Source organism: Drosophila hydei, unplaced genomic scaffold (genome assembly GCF_003285905.1).
Source record: "Drosophila hydei strain 15085-1641.00,03,60 unplaced genomic scaffold, DhydRS2 tig00000211-arrow-pilon, whole genome shotgun sequence".
Classification (NCBI taxonomy): Eukaryota; Metazoa; Arthropoda; class Insecta; order Diptera; family Drosophilidae; genus Drosophila; species Drosophila hydei.
Genome location: NW_022045685.1, coordinates 839636 through 864092, shown reverse-complemented (window position 1 = coordinate 864092; position 24457 = coordinate 839636). Strand labels below are relative to the sequence as shown.

The 24457-nt window shown below is 41.1% G+C and overlaps 1 protein-coding gene across 1 annotated transcript in view; it reads left to right on the top strand.

The window, feature by feature from the left end:
* Nucleotides 1-465: 465 nt before the first annotated feature.
* The window catches only part of LOC111603157 (homeotic protein female sterile), a 44439-nt gene continuing 20447 nt past the window's right edge, over nt 466-24457 (top strand). Inside the window, exon 1 of the mRNA XM_023320634.2 lies at nt 466-770. Coding sequence (XP_023176402.2) covers nt 473-770 — 298 coding nt within the window. The 5' untranslated portion in view covers nt 466-472. The remainder of the gene's footprint in view (nt 771-24457) is intronic.

Here is a 24457-nt window from a genome sequence, read left to right as displayed (position 1 = left end):
GCAGTCACACATTGCCCACACGCTAACAAACCGTCGGCATTCTGCTTAGGCCAGCGACGAGCATTGTGTCCAACACACACATATCCACAAGCATATCAAATATTTGAAAACGGTCTTTGGAATTCCGCATTCTTTTTTCTTATTTTTGTTTGCGTTGTTTGTTGTGGTCGAAGTTTTCGCCTGATGGCCGCTCGGGGAATCCAAAGCCAAGTACAGTGAGTGCCCTATGTATGCGTGCGTGCCTGTGCGCGTGTGTGTCTGTGTGTTTGACAATAATAAGAGCCAACAAGAGCAATACCAATAACAACAATACCTTAAATCGCAGTCATCGTCGCTGTCGCTCTTGGCTGCTGCCGCGTTATTTCCGTTTCCGTTTACCGCTCCGCTCCTTGCACTTATCCAGCAATTACTTAAAGAACTCAACTCAACTCGAAGCCGGCAGCCAGAAGACGGAAGTGGCAGCGGTTGCACCATGCCCGCTCACACAATGCCCAAACGGCTGTTGCCGCCGCTCCCGCTAGGGCTGCTGCTGCTGCTGCTGATGCTGCTTTTATTCGCGGGCTCAGCTCAGCCCGTCAAGGCGGCCGGAAATGATGCGATTTCCGTTGCCACGAACGCCGCCAGCGGCCATCGTCATATCCACTCAGAGGCGCCGTCACTCACGCTGATGAAACGCGACGCCAGCAGCGAGGAGTCCGACACCAATGAGAACGCTGCAGCCACCAGCGTGCAGCAGCAGCAGCGCCTGGATTTTGCAGCCTACGTAAACGGTAAGTCGATCGCCAGCCAAACTGTTGAATACTTTAAAATTAATGCTCCACGCCCCCTGCATTGAAGCTGTTCAAAGTGAAGTGTCGTAGGTAATAACTGACATCGGAGCAACACGGCGTCAAAGCGCTTGGCTCAAGTTAAGTGCATCAGCAATGTGCTGAAGGTAATTTAATGCTCGTCAAATTGGCCCTTTGTAGCTTCAAATGCTTTAATGGTAAACACAATAATTAATATACCCATGATATATATTTACTAATTATTTATAAATAATTTCTATGCACAAGGCTAGACAATTGACAGCGCTTGAAATAGGTTTGAATTTTAAACTTCGTGTCTACCCTCGTTTAACTATGTCGATTTGTAAGCTCAGGAAACATGGAAAAATGTATGTAGCAGGCAGAAGCAGGCGTGACAAGACCCATAAAGTATATATATTTTTGATCAGGCTGACGAGCTAAGGTCGATCTACGTCCAACGTAGACATTTGAGACTTGAAATTTGATAAGCGATAAACGATAAACTGCATATGATATCAGTAACAGCATATCGTTTATTTTTTTATTCGATAACGCATTTCATTTCAAACCGATAAAAATCGACTGGAGACTTCAGGGTATCAGCTAGTCGAGCATTCTGGAACAGCGCACTCTAGCCTACGTTTTAGCTGAGTTGCTATCATTTTGGGCAGTCGAAATGCCTCTAACATATATATAATATATATAGATATATATTGATAAAAGTTAATAAAATTCTGAGCTGCTCTGTAGATTGATAGCCGCAAGATAAATAATATAAACAAATTCATTGTTCGCCTGGCAAATCGTTATTAACTTCAAGCTAGGATCACCAGGCATCGCAGTTAACCTGCTGCATAGCTAGACGCTTAAATATGATCATGCCTCACAGTAAGCCCACTTGAAGTCATCAGCATGTGCAAATATAACTGTAAATGGAACGTTTATAAATATTTTGGCTAAGCGCACATGGCTTGCCAATATGCTGTCATCTGTTTGCATTTTAAATGGCAAGCGATTGTTCCCTGGCAAATTGTAATTTAAATATAGCTAGCTGTTGGCCTAATGTATTTGTGTTTGGATACACAAAATGTGTGCTTTGTGCTCGGCAGTTAAACTGGAGCAACTGCTCCAACAAAAATGTCAAATCTAAATTGGTTGGCCAGAAGATAGAAGCTGTATTTATTTCTAACACGTGTAACTGTGAAATGTTCTCAAAATCACCCACACAAACACTCACACACACATTCACCACAGATATGTGTATTTAAACAATTGGCAATGGCATTACTCATACGCACCGCTTGCCGAGCGAGCGGCAACCTCAGCCCATTTGTATGCCGTACATATTTTGCATGTCAATATGTTTAGCAATTCAACTATTCCGCCGACTGCCACTCCCACGCCCACTCACCATAATACGGACACACGCATTCAGTAACTGGACTATGTTTGTGTAAAAGCAATTAAAACTGAAAGCACTCCATACACAGGGAGAGAGGGGGAGGGAGAGGGACACAGTTGAACACTTCCATGTTATGCAAAATTGATAATAATACAATAATTGCACTTGCAGCTGTCACTGCAACATTTGAGTGCCTGTCACTTGTGGCATGATGACAATAACCCAATAACAGCAGACCCAACACAACCAATTACAGCTGAGCCAAATCTTTTTGTTTTTATATGAATGCAATTAATAGTTCTTTTAAATGAATAATATCATTCATTTATATATTAATGTATTCATCATTTTACTTATTGTTTTTTTTAGTATATAATGTGTACATAAATAGTTCATTAATGAGCTTGAACTTGTATTTTATTTTTATGCCTTACCCTTTGCTGCCTTTTAGGCAACTCAATCTAAGCAGAAATTCATTAATATATTAGATAATGAACACATAATACTTAGCTTAGGGGAAGCAACAGCTAATTGGCTTAATTATCACAGCTTTTGTTCCAGGGGATACTTTGATAGATTCGAAGAGTTGAGGTTGGTGGCATCTGAGCTTTCTCCTAGTTCATTGCAGCAGCTGGACGCCTCGTCAGGCTGTTTGGGTAAGAAGCTCGTCCTTCCACATATTTTTGAACACCTTTTGGATTCTGGATGTTGATTGTTGGTGATCTTTCTAATTTTTTATATTTATAAATATTTTTGTAAGTTTATTTCCATGAGAAAATAACTGAAAGGCAAACTTTGATTGCTTAGAGTTCTTCAAGTTCCCAGTTCTTTGAGTTCAACTCAATTGCCTTTGTTGCAATTATTCGCATTGTTGTTGTAATTGATTTGATTAAAGCTGAGAACGCTTGTCATAAATAATTTGTGCGCAAACAATCGCTTCGTGGATCGCATATGGGATCGTGTGCATAGAGGGTCATGCATTGTTTGTTTACAGTTACACTCCGCTGTGTATTGTCGTATGTGTGTGTGTGTGACTGCTGCTGTTGCTGTTGCTTTTGTGTACGTCTGGCTGCTTTGCTTATTCATAATCCGCGACAGGCCTTGTTGACACCTTCACCTATACACAAAGGCATAACACCAAGCGCACACCCACACAGACACACACCCACACTCACATGCATGTGTGTGCAAACAACATGCCATTAGCGAGGGTAACCAGAACAGTCGCATCGAAGTCTGCTGAAAAGCTATCAAGCATTCTCAGTCAATACAAATCCAACTTTAAATAAACAATTGCGAGTGTAGGAAGTGCCCGTCTAGTGGATACCCTGTTACTTTTAAACAAGCAAAATAGAGGTCCTTCAACTATTTATATAATCTTAAATGGTTTATCGTTCGATTGCTTTAAGGATAATTGTTGTATAAGTCAAGTTTGTCTACTTGAAATTCTACAATTAATGAAATTTTGCAATGCATTTCAATAATTTTATGAACACTAACTGTATGTGCGGCCCTCGTACAGACACACATAAATTGTTACATGTGTGCGTATACGTATTTTAACCTGGCCAGAAGCTAAATGCTGGCCATATTGTTGTTTTTGCTGCTTCCTGCGCCATGTTGTGTTGGCTTCTTTTGGCGCTTTGTTTGCTGCTTTAGCCGCCAACGCAGTGTCGCCTCTTTGCTCGCAGCTCTGGCCAGTGCGGTCCTCTCTGATCTCGATCTGGCTTGGCGGTGTTGCCTCTGCTGCAACTGTTTGCTTCTTTTTATTGCCGACCTTAAGCAGGTAATCAAAAGTAAATAAAAGCATGTTTCATTGTCGGCGCGCACTAAAATGTGTCCCGGCTACATAGTAAATAGATTTTTGGCACTCACTGTCAATTGTTTATGTCCAAGCTTGAAGTGCGCCTCTTAAAGTATTTGCATTAAAAATTAATCACTAAACAAAATGCCTCCGGGGACAGTTTATGAGAATTTTATTTCCAAATCGAATTAGGAAAAACACAGTTATCTACTTAAATAATCAAGCGCTGTGCGCTTCTGTACCCAATTCTACCCTCAATTAACCTACTCTATTATTCTATGCATACATACAATGTGTGTGCGTGTGTGTGTGTGTGTGTGTCTGTGTGATTTAGTCTGTCAGGCAACGAGCTTGTCGTAATTATCCACATGATTATTAAGATTACTTCTCAGGTTGGCAGCAGCTGCTGAGTACCTAATTAACTTGTAAGACAATTTGATTGAACCAATTAGGCATATAATGGCATTAAAAATGAGACAGACAGCCGGATAAACATCCACAACACTCTTTAATAGCAGTACTTAACGAATTTAACAGCACACGAAAGTGGATCAAGCTTTATTTCCGTCGCTCTTCTGCTAACCTGGCCAATTAACGTGCTCAACTCAAAGTAAATATCTAAGCTTTTCCTTCTGTCTATTTGGTATTCAAATTAAATTTGCATACTCGAATATATATATATATATATATTTTTTTTTTATATATATACATATATATATTTTTTTTTTTTTTTATTTTTATATATAGACGCGTATATTTATATATAGAAATAAATAGAAGTTAATTGATTTATATTAAGGAAATAAACATGCCTTTTCTCTGAAAATAACTTATCTCTATTGCTATAGTCTCCCACGCTATGTTGTTTATCTCAAATCTCTATACTGGATCATTTTGCATGCTCTGCCGCAGTCAACTTGTAGAGTAATGCTACAACAGCTCATGCTTAACCATTCAGCCTAGGGGCGAAAACATCATTGGCTGAATTAGCTTTCATCAAAAGACAATCGCATGTTTAGTCATCAGTAGAACCCTCCACATGCCTGAACATGAGGCTCTCATAAAATCTAATAGCCTAGCTAATATAAACTTATGTCTAACTAATAAGCTTCATTTGTCTGCGATTGCCTTAAACTGAACAAAGGCTAGAAACATGAATCGATAATAATCGATTTTGATATTTTGCATTCTGTAAGAGCGTCTGACTTTATATAAATCGACTTCCTTTAAGCATGCAAGGGATGCATATAAAATAAAGCTGCAGCAAAGACTCGAGTCCTCTCAGTTTGTTATCTGCCATAAGCTGACAGCAAATAAAGCTGCTTAAAATATGTCTATATTCTCTATGAGCAGTCCATTAATAGCCTGCAACATGGCAGCATTTCTTACAAAATTGAAAACACACACAAATGGGCTTCGCTATTAAATAGTTAATTAATGTTCAGCTTAAGCCTTTGCAGAATAGTAAATACACATGTGCATCGTATATATCTAAGGAAATAGCCCCATGGGAGCTAACACCTGACTGAACGCTGCTGTTCTTATGAATGTGATTCATTATCATTGAGTGGAAATGCAAACTGCAATAATTTCTCCATTCCCGAGTTGGTTTTTTGTGTAATCTTATGTGATCCGCTCAGCTCAGCTTAAGTAGACAAGTTATGCAAATATGCATTTGATTAAGCACACACACACACACACACACACATGTTTGTAGACAGAATTGAATGTGTGTCTGCTTTGTTGCTTTGTAATTATTCATCGTATTGAGAATTCCCATTTGCTGGCATTTAATTAGCAAATGCGTTTTGGGCAAATCGCATGCCTGTGGGCATGGTCGAAGCGTAAATCAAAGAGCTGCCATCGACGGCTATTTAATGCAGATGCCCTTGTTAGCAGCTCCTGCTGTCTGGCAGCGCAAATTACTGGCGGCAGCTGAGCGGAAAATTTATTTTTATTCGCCAACATTTGCACGTTTTTACGGACAGAGACAGGATAGCGAAAACAATGGAAGAATGCGAAAACTAGCGTGACGAAGTCGTCTGGTTGCTAGCCCCAGCCCCAGCCCCAGCCCCAGCCCCAGCCCCAGCCCCAGCCCCAGTCGAGCCATTAAGGATATCCGCATCCTTGACTTAGCACCAAGAGGGCGGCCATCATTTTTATGGCGAAGCTTGGCCAGGTCGCAAGAAATGGCTTAACTGCAAGTCCGCAAGACAAGGCAAGACAAGAGAGCTATGCGATAGCAACGCCAACTGCAGTTAAATACAATGCAGTCTCTAAGCGCCAGCAAAAGGCGAAACAATTTGGCACCACATTGCGTATGATTAATATAAATTGCTTGCAACCTACATTGATAAGAGAACGAAAAAGGGGAGAATGAAAACGAAGCGGGAACGGCCGAGCTCTTGGCGCACAGTAGCCATATTAGACTTAGACAAAGGCACCTCCGACTATTCAATACCCTGTAAAAACGAATGCTGGAAATTCTATACAATTTGCATGCATAAATTGTGTCAAGTATTCAACGATGCCAGGCCACTGAGTGTAGATGGCTATATCCATTTTTGACTGGTTTATAATTGAATGTTGCGAGTTGGCACTGCAACGATGTCGTTAGGAGTTTTCCGACTCGCCGCACAGACGATTTAGCAACTTAGCCTTAAAGTGCAATACTTGGAATTTTTCTGGACGCGACAAGGAGGTAAAGCGGATGGAGCGATTCCCTGGGCGACCCGTTGCTGCACTGATGTGGCGCTGCCGGCGGCACATTGCGTGGCGCAAAGTGTCACATTACTGAAAGTGTGGCAACACAGGCGACGGCATGATTGGACAGGATGGGACAGCGTGTTGCGACGGGACGACATCCTATGCTGTCGGGGCACCATCAGCATCAGCGGCAGACCCAGCCACGCACTTGGCTCAACTTGGTGGGCTGTAATTTGTGGTTTGCCCGTGGCGCCAGCAATAGCAATAGCAGCAACAGCCAGAGTCGCAGCCAAATCTACTGCAACGCAACCCGATCGTCGAGCACAACAATAACATCAAGTAACGGCACAGGAAACCGAAAGGAATAGAAAAGAAATACTTTGCATATAAATCGTGAAAACATTCGGAAAGTCTAACAGTTGGCGATGAAAGCGAAACTTCCCAAAAATCACGGATGGCACCCATCGCTGACATTGGCTCTATTGTTGCCGTTGCCGCTGCTGTTGCTGCAGCTTGGGCAAATTTAACGCTGAAGTTTTTTTTGTTTTTTTTTTTGTTATACTTTAACTTTCGTAGAGCACAACATTTTGATGCACGCTGGCAGCTCTGGGGACATAACTTGCAGCTCAGCCACATTGCGACACATGGCCAAATTGAATAGGGCTCGCAGTGCAGTCGCCACGTTCCCCCAGCTGAAACCAAAAGGTAAGGAATTTTAAAATGAAATTTCGATGTATTAGCTGGGCATAACTTGGCACATGCCGAAGGAGTTGAAACCATTTTGAAGCTCTTGCAGTAGCAACAGCGAAACACTTACTCCAGATGATAGAGCAGATGATAGCTATCGACCAGACTGTAGAGACTATATTGTTAACTAAATGTTGTATAATGGCTCTTCTACAGAGCTTTGCTTTGTTGTCAGACAGATCACAGCTCAAATAGCTCACGTCATAAAAAGCTCAAAAAGTCCAACAAAAAAATCAACCAAAGTAATGAGAGTTGTTCAGCTAAGACTCATATGACTTGAGCAAAGCCTCGTACTTCGTACTACTGCTAGACTGTCCAATAAGCTGTTCAGAACAAGCTAATAAGATCTTTACAATAAACTGCCTAACAAATAAAATTATCTAGCTAAATAGATGCCTCTCAGCTCTGATCATTTATGCGTTACTCAAACTGAAGATGTCTGAATGAGCTACGACCACACACTGCTTGCAGCCAATGTAAATTTCAATGCCGCTTCGTACTCTGATCAAGATCAAAGCACAAAATCAATTTCCTGACAATGAACTTAGTTAAGTAGCAAAGAATCATAAATATTTCATAATTCAAGTTTTGTGTTTGGAGTTTCGACCCACGGGCAGGGCTGGATCGATACAGCTTATAGTTGTATAATCCATGAACCTTAACGACGTCTTTGACTTGGCAAAATGCATTAGACCTGGCTTGCCCAGTTGCCTGCTGTATAGCGTCTATAGCAATGTGACATCGATTCGCAAATCGATGGTATTTCGCTGCCTCAATGCCATATTAAGCCCTGAACTTTGCTCTTACAATTCCACGTCATTATCGAAACCCAATGAAGTGATAAAGTGGCAACATTTAGTGACTTTGTTTTTGTTTTTTGTTTTTATGGCTGACGCCGAAGCATGTGGCTAGGTGACAGGGACTCGGCTTTTGGGGGGTGCTGCAAAAAAGTTCGCCAAACGAGCAAATAATCAGGCGCAAAAACTCAAAAATCAAATGACATAAAAAGCGAAAGCGAAAGCGCACAGCAAGAGGCGAATCAAGAGCTCGAGCAAAAACAGCCACAGCTACAGAAACAGAAACCAATCGCGCAACTGGGCATAACGTTCCGAGGTACAATAAAATAAATTAACCTTGAAGTTCAATGTGGAAAACGTAGTCCTGCTGCCGCGCCATGGCTGTGTTGCCATGCAAAGGAAAACATAAACAAAACGTAGCGGAAAGTTCATAAAATACCGAATAGTCTTCGCCGCTTGGCTGCCCACAGGCAGGCGATAGAGTCTGAGACGGCTGCCACTGCCCAACACCGACTATCGAATACTCTGCCACTATGCACGTCCTTCTGCCCGATTAGGCAGACAATCAGCATGCAGCAAATGCAAATGCAAATGCCGGGTGTGGCAGCGGTCACAAAACGGGCTGTTCTTTGAGCCAGAAGTGGACCCCGAACGAGAAATGCCCATCAATTGGAGTGCCACGAGCCGAGCGGGCCCACAGCAAATGTACACGTAATTACTCATAATGGAAAATCGCTCTGCATTATTTATGGGACTGTTGAGTTCACACCGACCCCATCAGCAAACAACAGCAATCGAAAACCACAAAGCAAATTTAAACAAATTTATCCTAATGACAACCGCAATGTTAATACATTGTCCTTCTGTGAATGCGACAGTTGCCAGACCGCTTCAGAGCGAGCAAAGTCCATTTACATAAATGATAATCCTCCCCTCACACACACACAAGCACACACACACACACACACACACACACACAGCGAGGGAAACGACTCACCTTTGAACTTTAGGCCATATCAAATTAAATAAAAGGTTAGCAGTTTGCACGAAAGTTCAGCTCTTTACGGCTTTACCCCACAGTGTGCTGCAAGCAGGAATAATTCTGTCAACTTAGAGCAGCAAAACAGTTCGAGTGTCAACTAAATTGAATGCTAGCAGCAGCTGAGATATTTATATACTATAACTCTTATTATCAACATTATTGTTTGGCCAGGCCGTGCTACGATACCCGAAGCACGGCGCACCACTTAGTCAAATCAAAAGAATCCGATTAAGCTGCCCTTTCGACTAAACATCTTTGGCTTCTGCCTAAGAGCCCGAGGCTCTCTTATATAATCGTATTTATTATATTTATTCAATATTCTGTGAATTCATTAGCTGAATTTGAAGCAGTATAAGATGGTCCTGACATCGATTTTTATCGATATTATGTAAATGGAATGGAATATCGAATTGAATGTTGGAAACTTTATAGTGTGGCGAGGCGAAGGGATGGATAGGCCAGAGGACTGAGGGATGGTGATGAACAAATCGACTCAAGTCGTTACATAGATTGTGTATACATATATATATATATATTTATATGTTTTAATAGAGACACAAACTCAACGCCGCACTCAGCTGCTTTTTCATACATTCTTCTTGGCTGCCTGCCACAGAATGTGGAAATGTGTTATCATTTTTTACGCTGCAGCAGACGCCATATTTGAGAGCTGCTTGCCACGATCAACTTTCGATCCAATTAAAGTATTTATAAACGTGTAATTGCACTGCTGCATCAGTGGCTTTGCAAAAATGTCGTTTTTTCAGCTGAGGCCAGGCAGGTGGATAATTAATCAGAGGACGAACAATTTAATTACAGACGCGCATGTTAATGCTAATTAAAAGCTGTAAAAAATAAATAAATAAAGTTACGGGCACGACTCGAATTGATATTGGCAATAAATCGAAAACTTTTAATAAGTTTTTGTGAATTTAAAATATTTAAACTCAAGCATAACAGATAAGCTAAAGAGACTCGAGACTCTAAAAGTACAAAGCGAAAAGAGTTTCTACGTTTAATTCAGTTTATTTCTTGAAGATCTCGAAGTCTAAGCCTTAACTGTAAGCCAGTTAGCCTTAAGCTTATTTCTATTTCAGTCAAGTTTATCCGATTCCAGAGAATTTCAGCTCTTTAGCCGTGCCACAGAGCCCCATAAAGGTATTCCTTATAGGAAGATCGTGACGGCTATAGCCTGGTAGATGGTAGATTTGCTCTCTTACAACAGTTTGATTAAGGCTTTCAGCACTCAATGCAGCCTTCAGCCTTCCATCAAGAGTGACGAAACTTTAGTTATTTTGCATTTAAATATTTTGTTGCCTACTTTTAGGCACAGTTGGTAAGCAGCAACTGCTGGTCATCATCTTGCCATTAGCAACTCTTTATGCATTTAAATCAGTAGTAGGCAGTGGCAGAGTATATAATTAAGCCCTTGCTTAAGCCCGTCCCAGTCCGTTAGAATTGCTACACTGTGTGCTGCATATTTGAGCTACAGGAACATCAATCGTATTGGCACATTTGTGTCCGGGTGGATGTGGCGCGCAGAGGCGGCTCGGACTCTATTAATATATCACTTTTAATATTTGCCACCGCCACAAGGGCAGCCACTACGGTCTCTCGGCTCAGTCCAGGCACTGTCATACGCTGAAAAAGGGTTTCAGCTTGGCATTAGCATTCGCAGTTCTCAGCTCGCAGAGACGGTGCGGTTTTTGGGGCGTGTATTTTAATTGTGTTGACTTTGTAAATGATCCATTCATAATGCTTCTTGAAGGCATCGTTTGTATGGCCATCCATTTTACTGTTGCTGCCTGTTTTTAATTGCCGCAGTTAAGCCGGTCAACATCAGCAGCCGGAGTGGCTGGAGCCGAGGAGTCCAACCAAAATACGAAATGAAAATCGATAATGAATTAATTTCCAGCATGAGGCAAATGGGGCAGACAAATTTATGACTGTGGGCTGCCTGCATATTTGCCTTGGCCAGTGCCCGGACAGCTCCTGCAGTAGTTAACGTTTAACACATGACTATTGGCCGGCCATCGTTACCGCAGCCGCTGCCCGCGCCTGAACGGCCGCCAACCGGTCGGACACCTTTTATGTGACCTCGAGCCGCTCTCCACTGCGATGGGCTACGAGTTTTTGCTCCTAGTCCCTTGAGTCAACATAAAAAAACAAACAAACAAGCGCATAAATATGTGTCGCAAGGGCGCCAGGGCGACGGGTGGTGGCGTGGCAGTAGTTTATGTGAAAACAATAATGAAATTAATATATCTATACAAATATGAGCGCCAAGTGGCTTAATCGGCTCGGCCTCGCACAAACATCACACGGTAATCAGATAAGATATGATCAGATTTTAGTTAGAGCTTTGGGTGTGATAGGCAAAGAACAAGTCGAAATGCGGCAGTCCGGAACACGGATTATTAAATACCCTAGGCCACATGTCGTGCTAATTACATCTGACTTACCTTTACAACAAGAGAATATATTAATGCATTATCGGCAACAGCATTCGAAACTGAATGTCGCGCAGCCAAGTCCAGGCCAAGTCCAGGCTGGAAATAGTTAAAGTAGATTTCTCAAAATATAAACCATATTATAATCAAATTAAGCTAAAAGCAGACACCTTTCATTCGAGTTCGCTTTGACGCTTTGGCTTTAGCTTTGCCTTTGGCTTTCGCTTTGCGCTCCGCAATAAATGCTGCTGCATTCATTTTTGGCCCGGCAATCTCGGCTGTCTCTCGCCCGACTCAAGAACTTTTGTTGAACTTTGACGAGGCAGATTTACCACTTATAAAGCAAGTTGCATGGGCGTGTAGACTTTCTTAAAAGTTTTCACTGTTTGAGTAGGCGCAGCATATGTGAAATGGATTTTCTATCAAGCACCCTTCAATGGCAGCATCTATCATTAAATAAGTCTCTGTGGTCTACTGGCAGTTATCGGACTGGCAAAGGCTTGGCTGCCTTCAAAAATATTCAGGCATTTCACAATGAGATTAGTTCAGCTAGACGAGGGCAAACTGATCTGAGTATTTCATAGTGAACTTCACAGTGGGCAACAAAGGTTTTTGCAGTTTGTGCAACTGTGATTCGCGACACCATTTGTGGCTCATAATCCCCTAGCAGCATGTGTCATAAGAGACTCGCATTCGCATCAACAAAGGCTGCTAATTAAGTGCCTTCCTGAAGTTGACTGCGCTTTAATGTAGATTAATATGGCATTCAGGCATTTGTGATTGTGCGGGATTTAATTATGCAATTATTACAGTTTATTTTAATCTAGAGCTGAAGTCGCTGGTGTCGCTGGCGTCGCTGGCATCGCCTGCTGCATGGCACCTGCCAGCCCAATCAATTAGTGTCAATCAAAAGTTTTCAACTCAACTATTTATTATGCATAAGTGGGTGATATGAGCTGCATGCGAATATTAAATGGCCCAGCGAGTGCCTCTACCACAGGCACAGGCACTGACACTGGTACTGGCGCAGCCAGCGAGTCAGTCAGCCAAGTTAGACGGACGCATTAGTTGCCTATTCAATGGCAATTGAGGCGCATTAAAAACTAATCGCAACACATGTAGCAAAGCTCAAATGATTAAGCGTTCAATTTCGCATCTCTCGACATGCAATTAAAGTCGACTGCCGGGCGACTATATAACGGCATTTACACAGCCATGCAGGCCAGCCTTTGCATGTGTGTATGCGTATATCTATGTAGCTATAGCCCAGGCGCTGGTTGGCATATTATTAGGCTTAGTAAGCTAGCCGGCCCCACGTATGGCTACGTGTTTGTACTTGCATTTCACCTGTAATTATGCGCACGGCTGACATACATTTCACAGCACGCCACTCTCGTGCATGCTAACATACACACACAGGGAGATTTATACACATATATTTATAGCCTACTTAAAGTTACATGGCATAATTGTAAGCAGACTTTCGGATGTCGAGCGCCGACACGTTAAACACAGCGCTACACTTCACAGCGAAAGGTATATGCGGTGCCTGGGCTTACTTTACTCTTAAGTGGGCCAACACTGGCCGTGGCAATTTTTAAAATTGACTCCATGGAAATCTAGTCTACAAGACTTCAATTACATCAATTATATCAAATTGCCTGAGCTAACCCAGTTTCTGTCTTGTTTTGTCATTGCGAAATGCAAAATAAATATTTTATGCGCTTTTCACATTTATTACTCAGCACATAATGACCATCGAGCAGCTTAGTTTTTGTATGATATAAATAACGTACATATAACTAAATTCCTGCTATAAAGCGGAAAACATGAATATAGACAACGAGTTCTTAAGCTGTTGTTTAATTAACATTTTCACTCTTTTCGATCAATCTGCTAATAAGCTGCTTTCAGTTTATCTTCTCTTCTGATTTGTCGCGCTTCATTGCTCTTGGTGCACTCATACATATATCTAGGAATGTAGCTATAGCTTTGCCTTTGTCTGTCTATGATGTTTGATCTTCGCTTTTTCTGCTACTAAAATATTAGTAAGCAACTAAAATACTAACTAATATTATTACTATTATTAAAAGATTAGCAAATAATAATCTAATGATTGCAGTTTGCTGAAGCAGCTCAAGAGCTGCCCAATAATTGGCTTAATTCATTTAAGTATTAGAGTAATAAATAAAAATAATGCGTAAGATCAGCAGCTGAAGTTGGAGCTGGAGTTTTAAGTTCGAAGCTTTCCCTGCTTACTGAATAAAGGCACTATTTTTGTGCTGCCTCTAGCACAGGAAGAAAGCCACAACTTGCACTCGTATTCAAACATAGTTGCTTAAGTAACATATTATTTAGCAAAGATTAAGTGCAAAGCTTGTGCTTGAGCTAAAGCGATCTAAGCGTACGTTTCTTCTTCAATTTTCTTAACAAATAGAAAAGTTCTTTTTACCACGATATTTTATGAGCTATTACAAGAGTCGCCCATGGCCTGTAATTCCTACTTCTATATTGCTTTTCTCACTTCTTCAACGTCTCATTTCCTGTTCCTGCTATTGAAACTGGCAAATTAAGGAAACATAATTCATAGTCAGAGTAAATACAAATCGAGCAATCATTATAGACAGACAAAACCCAGAATGAGATTGCACCTAGTCAAGTATGGCAGATATACGATGCCTCAGCTGCCAGCTGCAGAGCATTTGGTAGTCACTCAACGGCCAGCCACAGGCAACTCGTTTGCATGTGCAGTTTCGCTTGACATGCAAATTTTATTGCTGCAAAATTTGTTGCTGCAAATTTTCTCTTCATTTTTCTACCGTCTTTTTTTCTATTTTATTTTGAAGAGGCAAGTGTACAAAACATGAAAGCGAGTGAAAAGTCTACAAATACGTAGAGTAAATTAGAGCATCCATGGCACGCGACTGCGCAACGTGATTTTGTTGTTGTGCCTAATTTCTGTTGCACTGGCCCATTGCAAAAATTAAAAACGAAAAACGAGCGAAAGACCCAGCCATGCCAGCCAGCAAAGCTGGGCGGACAGCAAGCAGTTTGCTTCGAATAAATCGCTAGCAATGTTGGCTGTAGAAAGGAACTTAAAGTAGGTTACTTACGGCGCGCACACAGCAAAACTCGCTTTGTGCATACTTAAGCCAAAAGACGGCGGTGCTGGCGACGGACGCCTTGAAGCTCTCGTGCTCTAATTGAGGCAGCAGCAGAAGCAGTAGTGGCAGCAGCAGGAACAGCAGCACAAAGTTGCCGCATGTACGAATAGCTTGCTGCATAATGACAGGCGCGCCGGCATGCATATTTATGCCTTCCGACGCGACGCCCGAAACGTAGTCGTCGAGGCCCTGAAGGAGCCAACTCGTTGGGGGCGATTGCGTAAACGTCACGCTCTATTGGTGTGCCCAATGTTGCACATTGGCAGGCGTCAGAGAGCTCTGATCCTTTGGCTGCGGCTGCTGCCACTGCCACTGCCGTTTCCACTTTAAGCCAACTTTAATTTTTGGTCATCAGCAAAACGAAAAGGTCGCCAAATGCTGCGCTGCAGATAAGATATTTGGCTCGAGCTTAAGGCTTGGATTAAGCTGCAACTTTATGCCTTCAGCTTTATTTCAAGTCTGTTCTGGCTTGTCCCTGCCAGCAGAAGCAAAGCTTTCTAAGCCGACACGAAATATAAATATTTTTGATAAAGGCGACAAGCTGCGAGCACCTAGCCAAGTCCTCTGTCCATAGACCTGACTGCTCGAAAGGCGCTTTGAGGCTCACAAATGTGTTATTAGAAACGAACTAATAAAAATAAGATGCTTTAGAGCTGTTGGCTATAACGAAAGTATTTGGTTTTCTTGTGAATGAATGTAGAAAGTGCTTAAGATTCTTGATATGAAAATGAATTATAGCTGAGCTTGACTTCAATTAAATGTTTCTAAATCCACAATCTGTCTCTTTGCAGCCCATATGATCTAGACTCTTATACTTTAATACATAGATCCTGTTACAGCATATACTGAACAAAATTCCTCAGAGCATCTGTAACTCTCTTGAAACTTAAATGATTTAATGAATTAAATTATTTAATCATCATATTCAAGTATGAGAATCGCACACAAATTTAATCACTCTAAATTGACTTGGCTTGAAACTAAATTTAATTTAATTGTGAGCATTCCCCGGATCTGCGGCTCTGCCGCACCTTCTTTCAAATATGCAGCAATAAAACCTGTACAGACAATGCACTTTAATCGCGCCCCACATAGCATAGCACTTGCACGCTAATACACTCTGTGAAATGTGTCGGGAATACCCGGCTAGCAAATACCCGGGTTTCTGGTCAAACTTGCTTCAACTCTATATGAACTGGGTTTGAAGACAAAATAACAAGATTTTACTAAGTAAATTGAGTAGTTACTTTTAATTTTGGGAATTTATACATTCACATCAAAAATTTCATATTTATATATGTACATATTTATATATTTATAAATAATATATAAAATAAATATATAAAATTTATATAAAAATACATATACTGTCGTTTACTCTGACTATGTATCTTTAAGTTATGCTTACTTTTGTAAAGCAAGTAAAACCTTTTTATTAAAATTCTGAAAATTATTTAGACATCGATTCTCTCTTTATATTTAATATGTATCAAATTCATTAAAAAATATAGTTATCGAAATCTACAGATCGAGCCATGCTATTGCCCTGATTAAGAATATTCACAGCTTTTGTGTAGGTTTACAGACGCTTCTTCCGCCAGTTACGTACGTTCTCCGAAAGCCCCAGAAGACTCTGAATGCCCATTTGCAATGGCTTCAGCGTACAAAAAATTACGTTCTATAGTGCTGTAAGCTTTTAGGCAGCAGGCAGCAGGCAGCAGGCAGCTGGCAACTGGCAGCGGGCTGTGCAAAGTCACGTGTTGGGCATCTAACCCGCGTCAAAGGTGTGCAGCAGTGCACTTTTAGGGTGCCACCAAATGGCAGGTGTGGCCGAAGCTAGTAACAAAAAAAAAAAAACTTTCAGAAAGCCAAACAACAACAACAACAACAACTGCAGCAGCAGCAACGGCAACGGCAGGAACAACAAAGCATGTTATGCGCTGCAGGGGCACCAGGCAACGATAAATGAATTGAAATCGATGTGAAAAAAACTGAACGTAGCACTGGCTAAATTGCATCCCAGACTAAAGCAAAGGCCAGGCGAGGCGTGCGGGGCGTGGCAGCAATAAAAAAATTATAGCGCAAAAAAGACGCTAGGCAGGCGGTGATGGAGGTGTGGCATATGCCTTTATATGGCCAAAATGTGAAAATTTCAAATGAAACAAACTCTAGCTGAACACACACATACACACACACACACACACATGCACAACAGCTGCATACAAATGCACACAAACGCGAACTTAAAAGGCAAAAAAAATTAATTTAAATTTTTATGATGCCATAAAAATAATGCATGGCATTTCTCGACAACAACAAAAAGAACAAGTTGCGCCACTCAAGTCGGGAGTGCCTGACTAGAAGTTACCCTAAGCTTATCTATTGTGCAAACACGAACGTGCATATGTTTAATATATTTATATATATATTTTTATAGATATTCATATAGATATATATATATATATATATATATATATATATATTCTGTTTTACAATAAGCCTCGAAAATTAAACAAAATTTATAATTTTTTTACTGTCTTCTTTTTGTTCCTTTTGGCCAATCTAGCGCAAAATCTGAAGCAAAGATATATAGATAAATCTAAATGGGATCACAATTTACTTTGACTTTGATCTAACCCAACGTTTTCTTGTCTAACTTTTGTATTGCTTAGCGAATATTGTTTATATTTTATTAAAGTAAATATGCAAAAATAATCCTAAGGCAACTCGAACATGAGCGAGCTCGAATATGAAATTGAAAAATTATTCTCATAGACTACTGGATGACTCAATTTCATGTCCTAGACCTGCCCCACAGAAATAGATAAATATGTATAGTATATATATACATTTGAATTGATCTCATTGGAGTCCAAGCCATCCGATTATGTAATATAATTGTTAAGAATTTGTTTATTGTCTAGTATAACACAGCTTGCAAATAAAAACAGCAAAACTAAAACAGCAAAAAAATATTCTCAAAGCTATAAAATATGCCTAAATAACTGAGCTGCCTTAGAGATTATAATCAATTCGAAAGAAGCTGGAAACTTGGACTGCATCTTATAACTTCTGAGATCAACAGGACAAACAGGCCTTAAAACAGATCGACTTTGCTGTTGAACATGATCAGGATCATTCATTCACACAGTTAAGCTTCACTTTGCTGCTGATCCTGTTCAGCAGTATATATGCCTTCTGGCATGAGTCTTGTCATCTGCTGCCTGTTACGCACCTTGCCATGGAGTACGTTATACCCATAATTGTCATTGGCTGGGTATAGAACTGAAGACGACGTCACGTTGGCCAATTAGTCGCAGCCTGTGCCACGCTAGCTCGAGTGCAAATATGCGAGAATATTTATTTGGCTCGGTGGGTGGCAGCGACTCTTAGCAGGAGCGTGCAACAGCAGACAACAAGCAATATGCGCCACACAAATAGTCGGACGACTGTCGTCGTAGAGAAAATATTTCGTGGACATCGGATTATTAATGACATTTGTTGCTGCTCCGTTAATCAATAGTTTCCACGGGGCATGGACTGCCAACAGTCTGGGCAGTATTGCTTCAAGTGAGTAAATGAAAGCTCCAGATGTTCTGGAGTACTTAAGTCCGATTGCATAAGAAATCTGAAATCTGGCTGAGAACCAGATTCATATCACAGTTGTGGCGCCTACTCGAAAATGCTAATGCCAACACCTCGCGCGCAATGCTGATTTCGATACTCAGTTGTTGCGGTTGGCTGCTTCTCGTTAGTTTCTTTGGTTTTTATTTTGTTTTTTCTTTTTTTTGTTGTTTCGCTTAACGCGTTTTTTTTTCGTTGTTCGCTTTTGCACACTGGCAGCAACTACTTTTTGCCCGTAAATGACTCATTTGTATTCATGGTTACGCCCCAGCGCTTTTGTCGCTGTGCGCACAGCAAAGAACTCCGCCCGCCCACCAGCTGGGGCTTTAAGACGGGCGAAGACGAGCGGGGTCTGTGGCTTAACGCTTACATATATGAAGCAAATGAGCTGTCAAATTTGCTGCCGGCCATTTGCAAGGCAGGTTATGTACAAATATTAAGTATACGCCGGGTCGACGCTCAACCAGACGCCACATGTGACGAGTGTGGCAAATAATAAATAAAATACATAAGCTATGCACATAGAGCGAGTGTACTAGATGCCAGACTTGAATCGAAATAAAAGTAACTCCTCAAATAGTTCCAATATTATATATGAAATTCTGATAAAAATGTCTGTTGATTCAGCTAAGCTTTATATACTAAATATATAGATAAGCCAATGTTTTAGCCAGTTTTAACCAAAAAGCAGCAATCAGTGCATGAATTCATACACAAAATACATTAGGTATTGCCAGCAGGTATTGTAAACAATATGAAAATCGTGTATTTCCAAGGCCAATAAGGCGAAAAATTAACCAAAAGCCAAGCAGACGAACAGACCTGGCTTAGTCTTAATGACAATGGAAAACACTTCGAGCATCTTTTGTTGTTGTTCTTGCTCGCATCTTATAAGCCAACAATTTGTGATCAATTTTGACACCGCTTCTGGCCATTTTTCATTGGTGAGTGGAAGCAATTTGTAGTCAGCAGCAGCTGCAGCTTGTTGCTTGCTTCTTTGCTTCTAGCTAACCATTAAATTAAGAGTCAGCCAGCAGCGGATAGAGATGAAAACAAAAAAAAAATATTTATAGTTTTGAGCGCGTCGGACGAACAAACAAACAATTTTCGCTGTTTCCGTATCTGATGCAGCCTTTGAGTTGCGCACTCAGTGCTCAGCTTTCAGTCGCAATTTGCCATAAATCTTTGTTTAAAACATGACTCACACGGCAATTTAATGGCCAGGCAGCTGGCTCAGCGCGGCAATTAAAATTGAACTTGAGAACGGCACGCAAAGCCGAGCCAATTAAATTTGTTTGAGCAAAACTCCATAGACTAGCGGTGCGATCGTCTCATATGTATTTGCGGCCGTCTCACCTTTCTCTCTGCTCGTATTTCGTTTTTCGTTTTCCGTTTGTTTTCCTTTGGCATTTTGTATTTGTGTCCTTTGGCTAATTGTTGCGACCGCGGGCATGTGAAATATTAATGCTTATGACGCGCACAAATTACGTCTCACTCAAGCTTACTGAACACATGTACGTGCCAGTCATGGTGAGCTATAACAAATCCGCGCCAAACGAGAACAGAGCACGGAATGGCTAGCCAGCTGGACAGCTCGATGGCTGGATATCAATATGGAGCATACGCGTAACGAAATCTTGACCCTAATTGATGTGTCACTTAGCGCAAAGGCAGCTTTAATATGGACTTCAATTGTGTGCCCCAAAAAGTATGCTATGTATTTTTTAACATTTGCTCAGGGTCTTCTTAGATGACTACCAGTTGTAAACCTTAACTAGTTAAGGTCTATTAGCCAGTATAACATCTTATGTTGCTTCTTTTTCTCATTCCTCTGTGGTCCAGAGGACTTAGTCTTTTCAGTCTGCGCCTGCAATTGTTGGTTTATAGTTGAGCTGTAAGTTGGCTTGGAAGTGCCCAATGCGCGCAGAAATTGTAAGAATCGCTAAATTTATGTGTATAACAGTCGGCTTCAGTTCATCCTAATGCTTTCTTTTGCATAGTTCGAGCTTACTCACACCAAGACATCGCCGCAGAGCCCCATTAAGGCATTTCATACAGGAAGGTTGGGACGAAAACTGATTAATATATAGAACAACAGTCAAGTTGGGATCCAAAGTATAGTAGTATAGTATATAGTATAATATATAGTATAGTATATAGTATAGTATATAGTATAGTATGTAGTATAGTATATAATATATTAGTAAATATGACTAGGAAGCAAATTTTAAGTAAAAATAAATTGCAATGCAGAAAGTTAAAGCCTTAAATGAATTCAAACCAAATAAGAAAAAGAAAATATGTAAAATATAATATGAACATCTTTGAGCATATTTAAGCTACTCAGTGTAACTAATCCGATTGACTAATTATTTTATATACGTAGTATATTTGCAAGTGTGCTTAAAGGTTGCCCAAGGGCTACGACTGTTGTATTATTCAAAAACACAAACCACAAAATGAAATTGAACTAATTAATTACACGAATTTGACATATTGTAAGATGTGTGCAGACATGGCAGGAGTAAAATTTTGACTGTTTTCCGCATTGCCGGCAATAGAAATATGTACATATATATGTGTGTGTGTGTGTGGGTCGGTGGGTGTTCGTTGCAAAGGCAGCTCTGGGCTCAATGCAATTAAGCGAAATGTTGGGCTGTCGCAACAGAAAGTTGCTTGTACGTGGCTGTTGCATTGTCTCGTGTTTCGGTTGGCTTATTTTTTAGTTTTTGTCGCCAGGCAGTGCAGCGTAGCACAGTGTAAGTGGCGAACGCATTGCAAAGTGTAATTCATAGAAGTGGCTTCGGCGCCAGCAACGCAGTTGAGATTGGAAACAAAACTAATTATCGTTATGGCAACTCTTGTTCTCTGTTCTGAAATTCTGAGTGTGCGTGAGTGTGTATTCTCCTGTGTGTAAGTACAGCTCTGTGTGTGTGTATATACTCAGTGGCTGTGGCAGTGGCAGTGGCAGTGGCACAGACATCGTCTCATATTTATAATTACTGTTTGCACACTTAACGAAGACGCCAAGGAGGTAGAACGACTGTTGCTTTCCCAGGTTAACCAGCGCCTGGCAGGGCGACAGAATGACAAAAAAAAATAGAAGAGAAGAGAAGAGAAAAAAAGAAATAATGTTTGAAACTTCATTTTCAAAATTACGCTCATTAATCATAAAAACAAGGACATTACGCCGACGATGATGGCTTGGCCCAAGTATTGCAACACAAACAACGCAAAATTATAAATGCGTGTGTATATAAACCTTCTATATACATATATATTTTTATATACTAAATACGTGTAGCGTGCCTTAGAACATTTTGTTAGACTCGACACGCAAAACATCAACAAGAAATTGTCAAAGTGAAAACACGCTTCACATAAGATTTGTAGGTGCCGCCGGCAGGCCGCTGCCTGGGCGGGGCTAGATCGCAGCAATGACTCTCGATATGCGCAAAAGTGCTGAATTTATAATGACAGTGGAAGGAATTAGAAAAGAAATATGCCCCAGGTTCGTGCCATCCATTGCCATTATTTATGTGACAGATTCGATAATAAGTGTTGGGCCAAGCTACGCCTAGAGAAATGCCAAAGTTATTATAGCAAAAACAGCTCAAGCGATTGCCCATAGATCCACGCGCGAAGATATCAGCCAAAAACAGAAGTGCTTGACTATAAAATACCCTCACCAGCTAAGGCCCAAGTTGCTGTTCCTTTCGCCAAAACTTCTAAAGTCACATTGAATTTAACATTTCAAACTGCGGATCATTGACCAGGGCCAGGTCCAGCCTTGTATGCTACACAGACAATACGCAAATGTCATTTGCGTGCCCTTGAATGATACTTTGGGGCAAGTTATTATTCAGTTGTCACGTTCAACTCAAGCTACACTCACTGCCTCGCTGAGCCAGCTAAATGGAAATTAATAATCAATATGGTAAAATGACAAAATATGACGCAGAATATTGCGTCGATAGGTCATAGGGGCCTGGGACAGGGACAGGGACGGAATCGGGGCAGGGAACATCGACAGCGACAGCTACACAATTCCAGTTGCAATTTCCTGGGCGACAGGTGGCGCCACAAAGCGCATCAGTCTGGATACAGGATCAAGCGGATGAGTTGAAAAGGCTTAGCGTTGATTTGCTTTCAGAGCGCTGTCCCGGCCGCCATTGCAGCTGTCTCATAACTCATACGCACCATGTGTCAATGTGTCTGACTGGCACGCGCGCGTGTGTGGCTGGCCATCTGTGCTGTGGTGTGAGTCTGTGTATGATGGCCTGCCGCTGCATGAGAGATTAATATTTAATTAAATCGATTTGGTCTCAGTTGCTGCTGCTGACTGCCGCCGACTGCCACCCTGTTGACAACAGCTTGTAAAATACCAAAGCGTTGACAGCCAAGTGATTTATTTATGTTTGCGGTTTCAGCTGACGCTGGAGCCCGGTGGCTCCATGGCCATGCTGGTGCGTCTGCCAGCTGTCTAACGCCAGCGTTCGCTCTCCAACGTATTAATTATGCTCAGCACAAAAGCATGTCTACTTAAATTCTTAAAGCACAATCGAAACAACAGCGAAAACCAAGCACAACACACACGCACACACGCACACACATCCACATCCACATCCACATCCATCCACATCAAAGACTGCGCCAGACTGTTGCTGCCCCTGCTGTGTTAATCTAAGCGCCGCGCTGCTTCTTCTACCTGGTCCTGTGAGTCGCAATCGCAAGCGCCTTGGCATGCCAAAGCAAACGACATTGACAACGACATAGGCGTGTGCAGACACGCCCATTAAAGCCAAATTTTCGCTTTACTCGAGCTCTGTTATAACAACATATGTCCTTTGCACACCCTACAGAAGCCAAAAGGCCTCAACTGGGTCTAATCAAATGTTGGGCAAACTTCCGACAAAAACTTGTGCTTGCAGGTGTGCACTGCATATGCAGGGTATCAAGCAGTCGAACAGTTGTAGCTAATGCTCTGCGGCTTGTTGGTAATTGACGTGTAAGGCGCTGCATTTGGATACTAACAACAGCAACAGCAACAGCAACAGCAACAGCAACAGCAACAGCAACAGCAACAGCGAACAGTGAGCAGTGAAGCACGGTTGGTATCTGCCAGTGCCACGCCTTGGCCCACACACGCACCCGCAGCAGGTGCAAAATTTTGGTAATGGAGCGCATTGTGCGCCTGTGTTGTAGTTGGAGCTATTAGGTCGCTTTAGGTCGGAGCAACGAGTCGCCACATGCGGCAGTTGCACTCCATGCATAGATAGGCAAAAGATATGCAAATGAATGTGAGACTTCCTTTGAGCGCCGCAACAGCACAGCCGGTATGTAAAGCAGCAAATCCTAGTGCCCTGTTACCTGTAACCACACAGCGATTTTTCTACACAACTGATCAATAATCAAACCAACAGAAATTAAAGCTGAATATGAATACTGAGAGGATCGTAAGGTTCTTAAAGAAAGGAAAGCATAAGACTTATTATTGAAGATGAATAAATGATTTTGATTATGATTTGATTATGATTATATTTGATTATGATTATAATTGATTATGATTATATATGATTATCATTAAATATGATAATAATTATATATGATTATAATTATTTATGATTATAATTATATATGATTATAATTACATAAAACATTATATAATAATTGCAAAACCTTATAAAATTTAACCATATAACAAAAAAGTATCAAGAGTTGGCTTGAGCTTGAGCTGAAGCTGCAGTTGAACTTGTAAAAAATTCAACTCAAATTTAGCTTTCATGGAATTTCTTTCTAGCATATGTGCAAAATATAATTAAATTGCATATTATATAATAAGTTTCCAGATTTTGTCGACAAGAGTCTCAAGAGACTCGACTTGACTCAGTGATCAAATTGTGATCAATAGATTTCGTTCTATATGAGTCCTT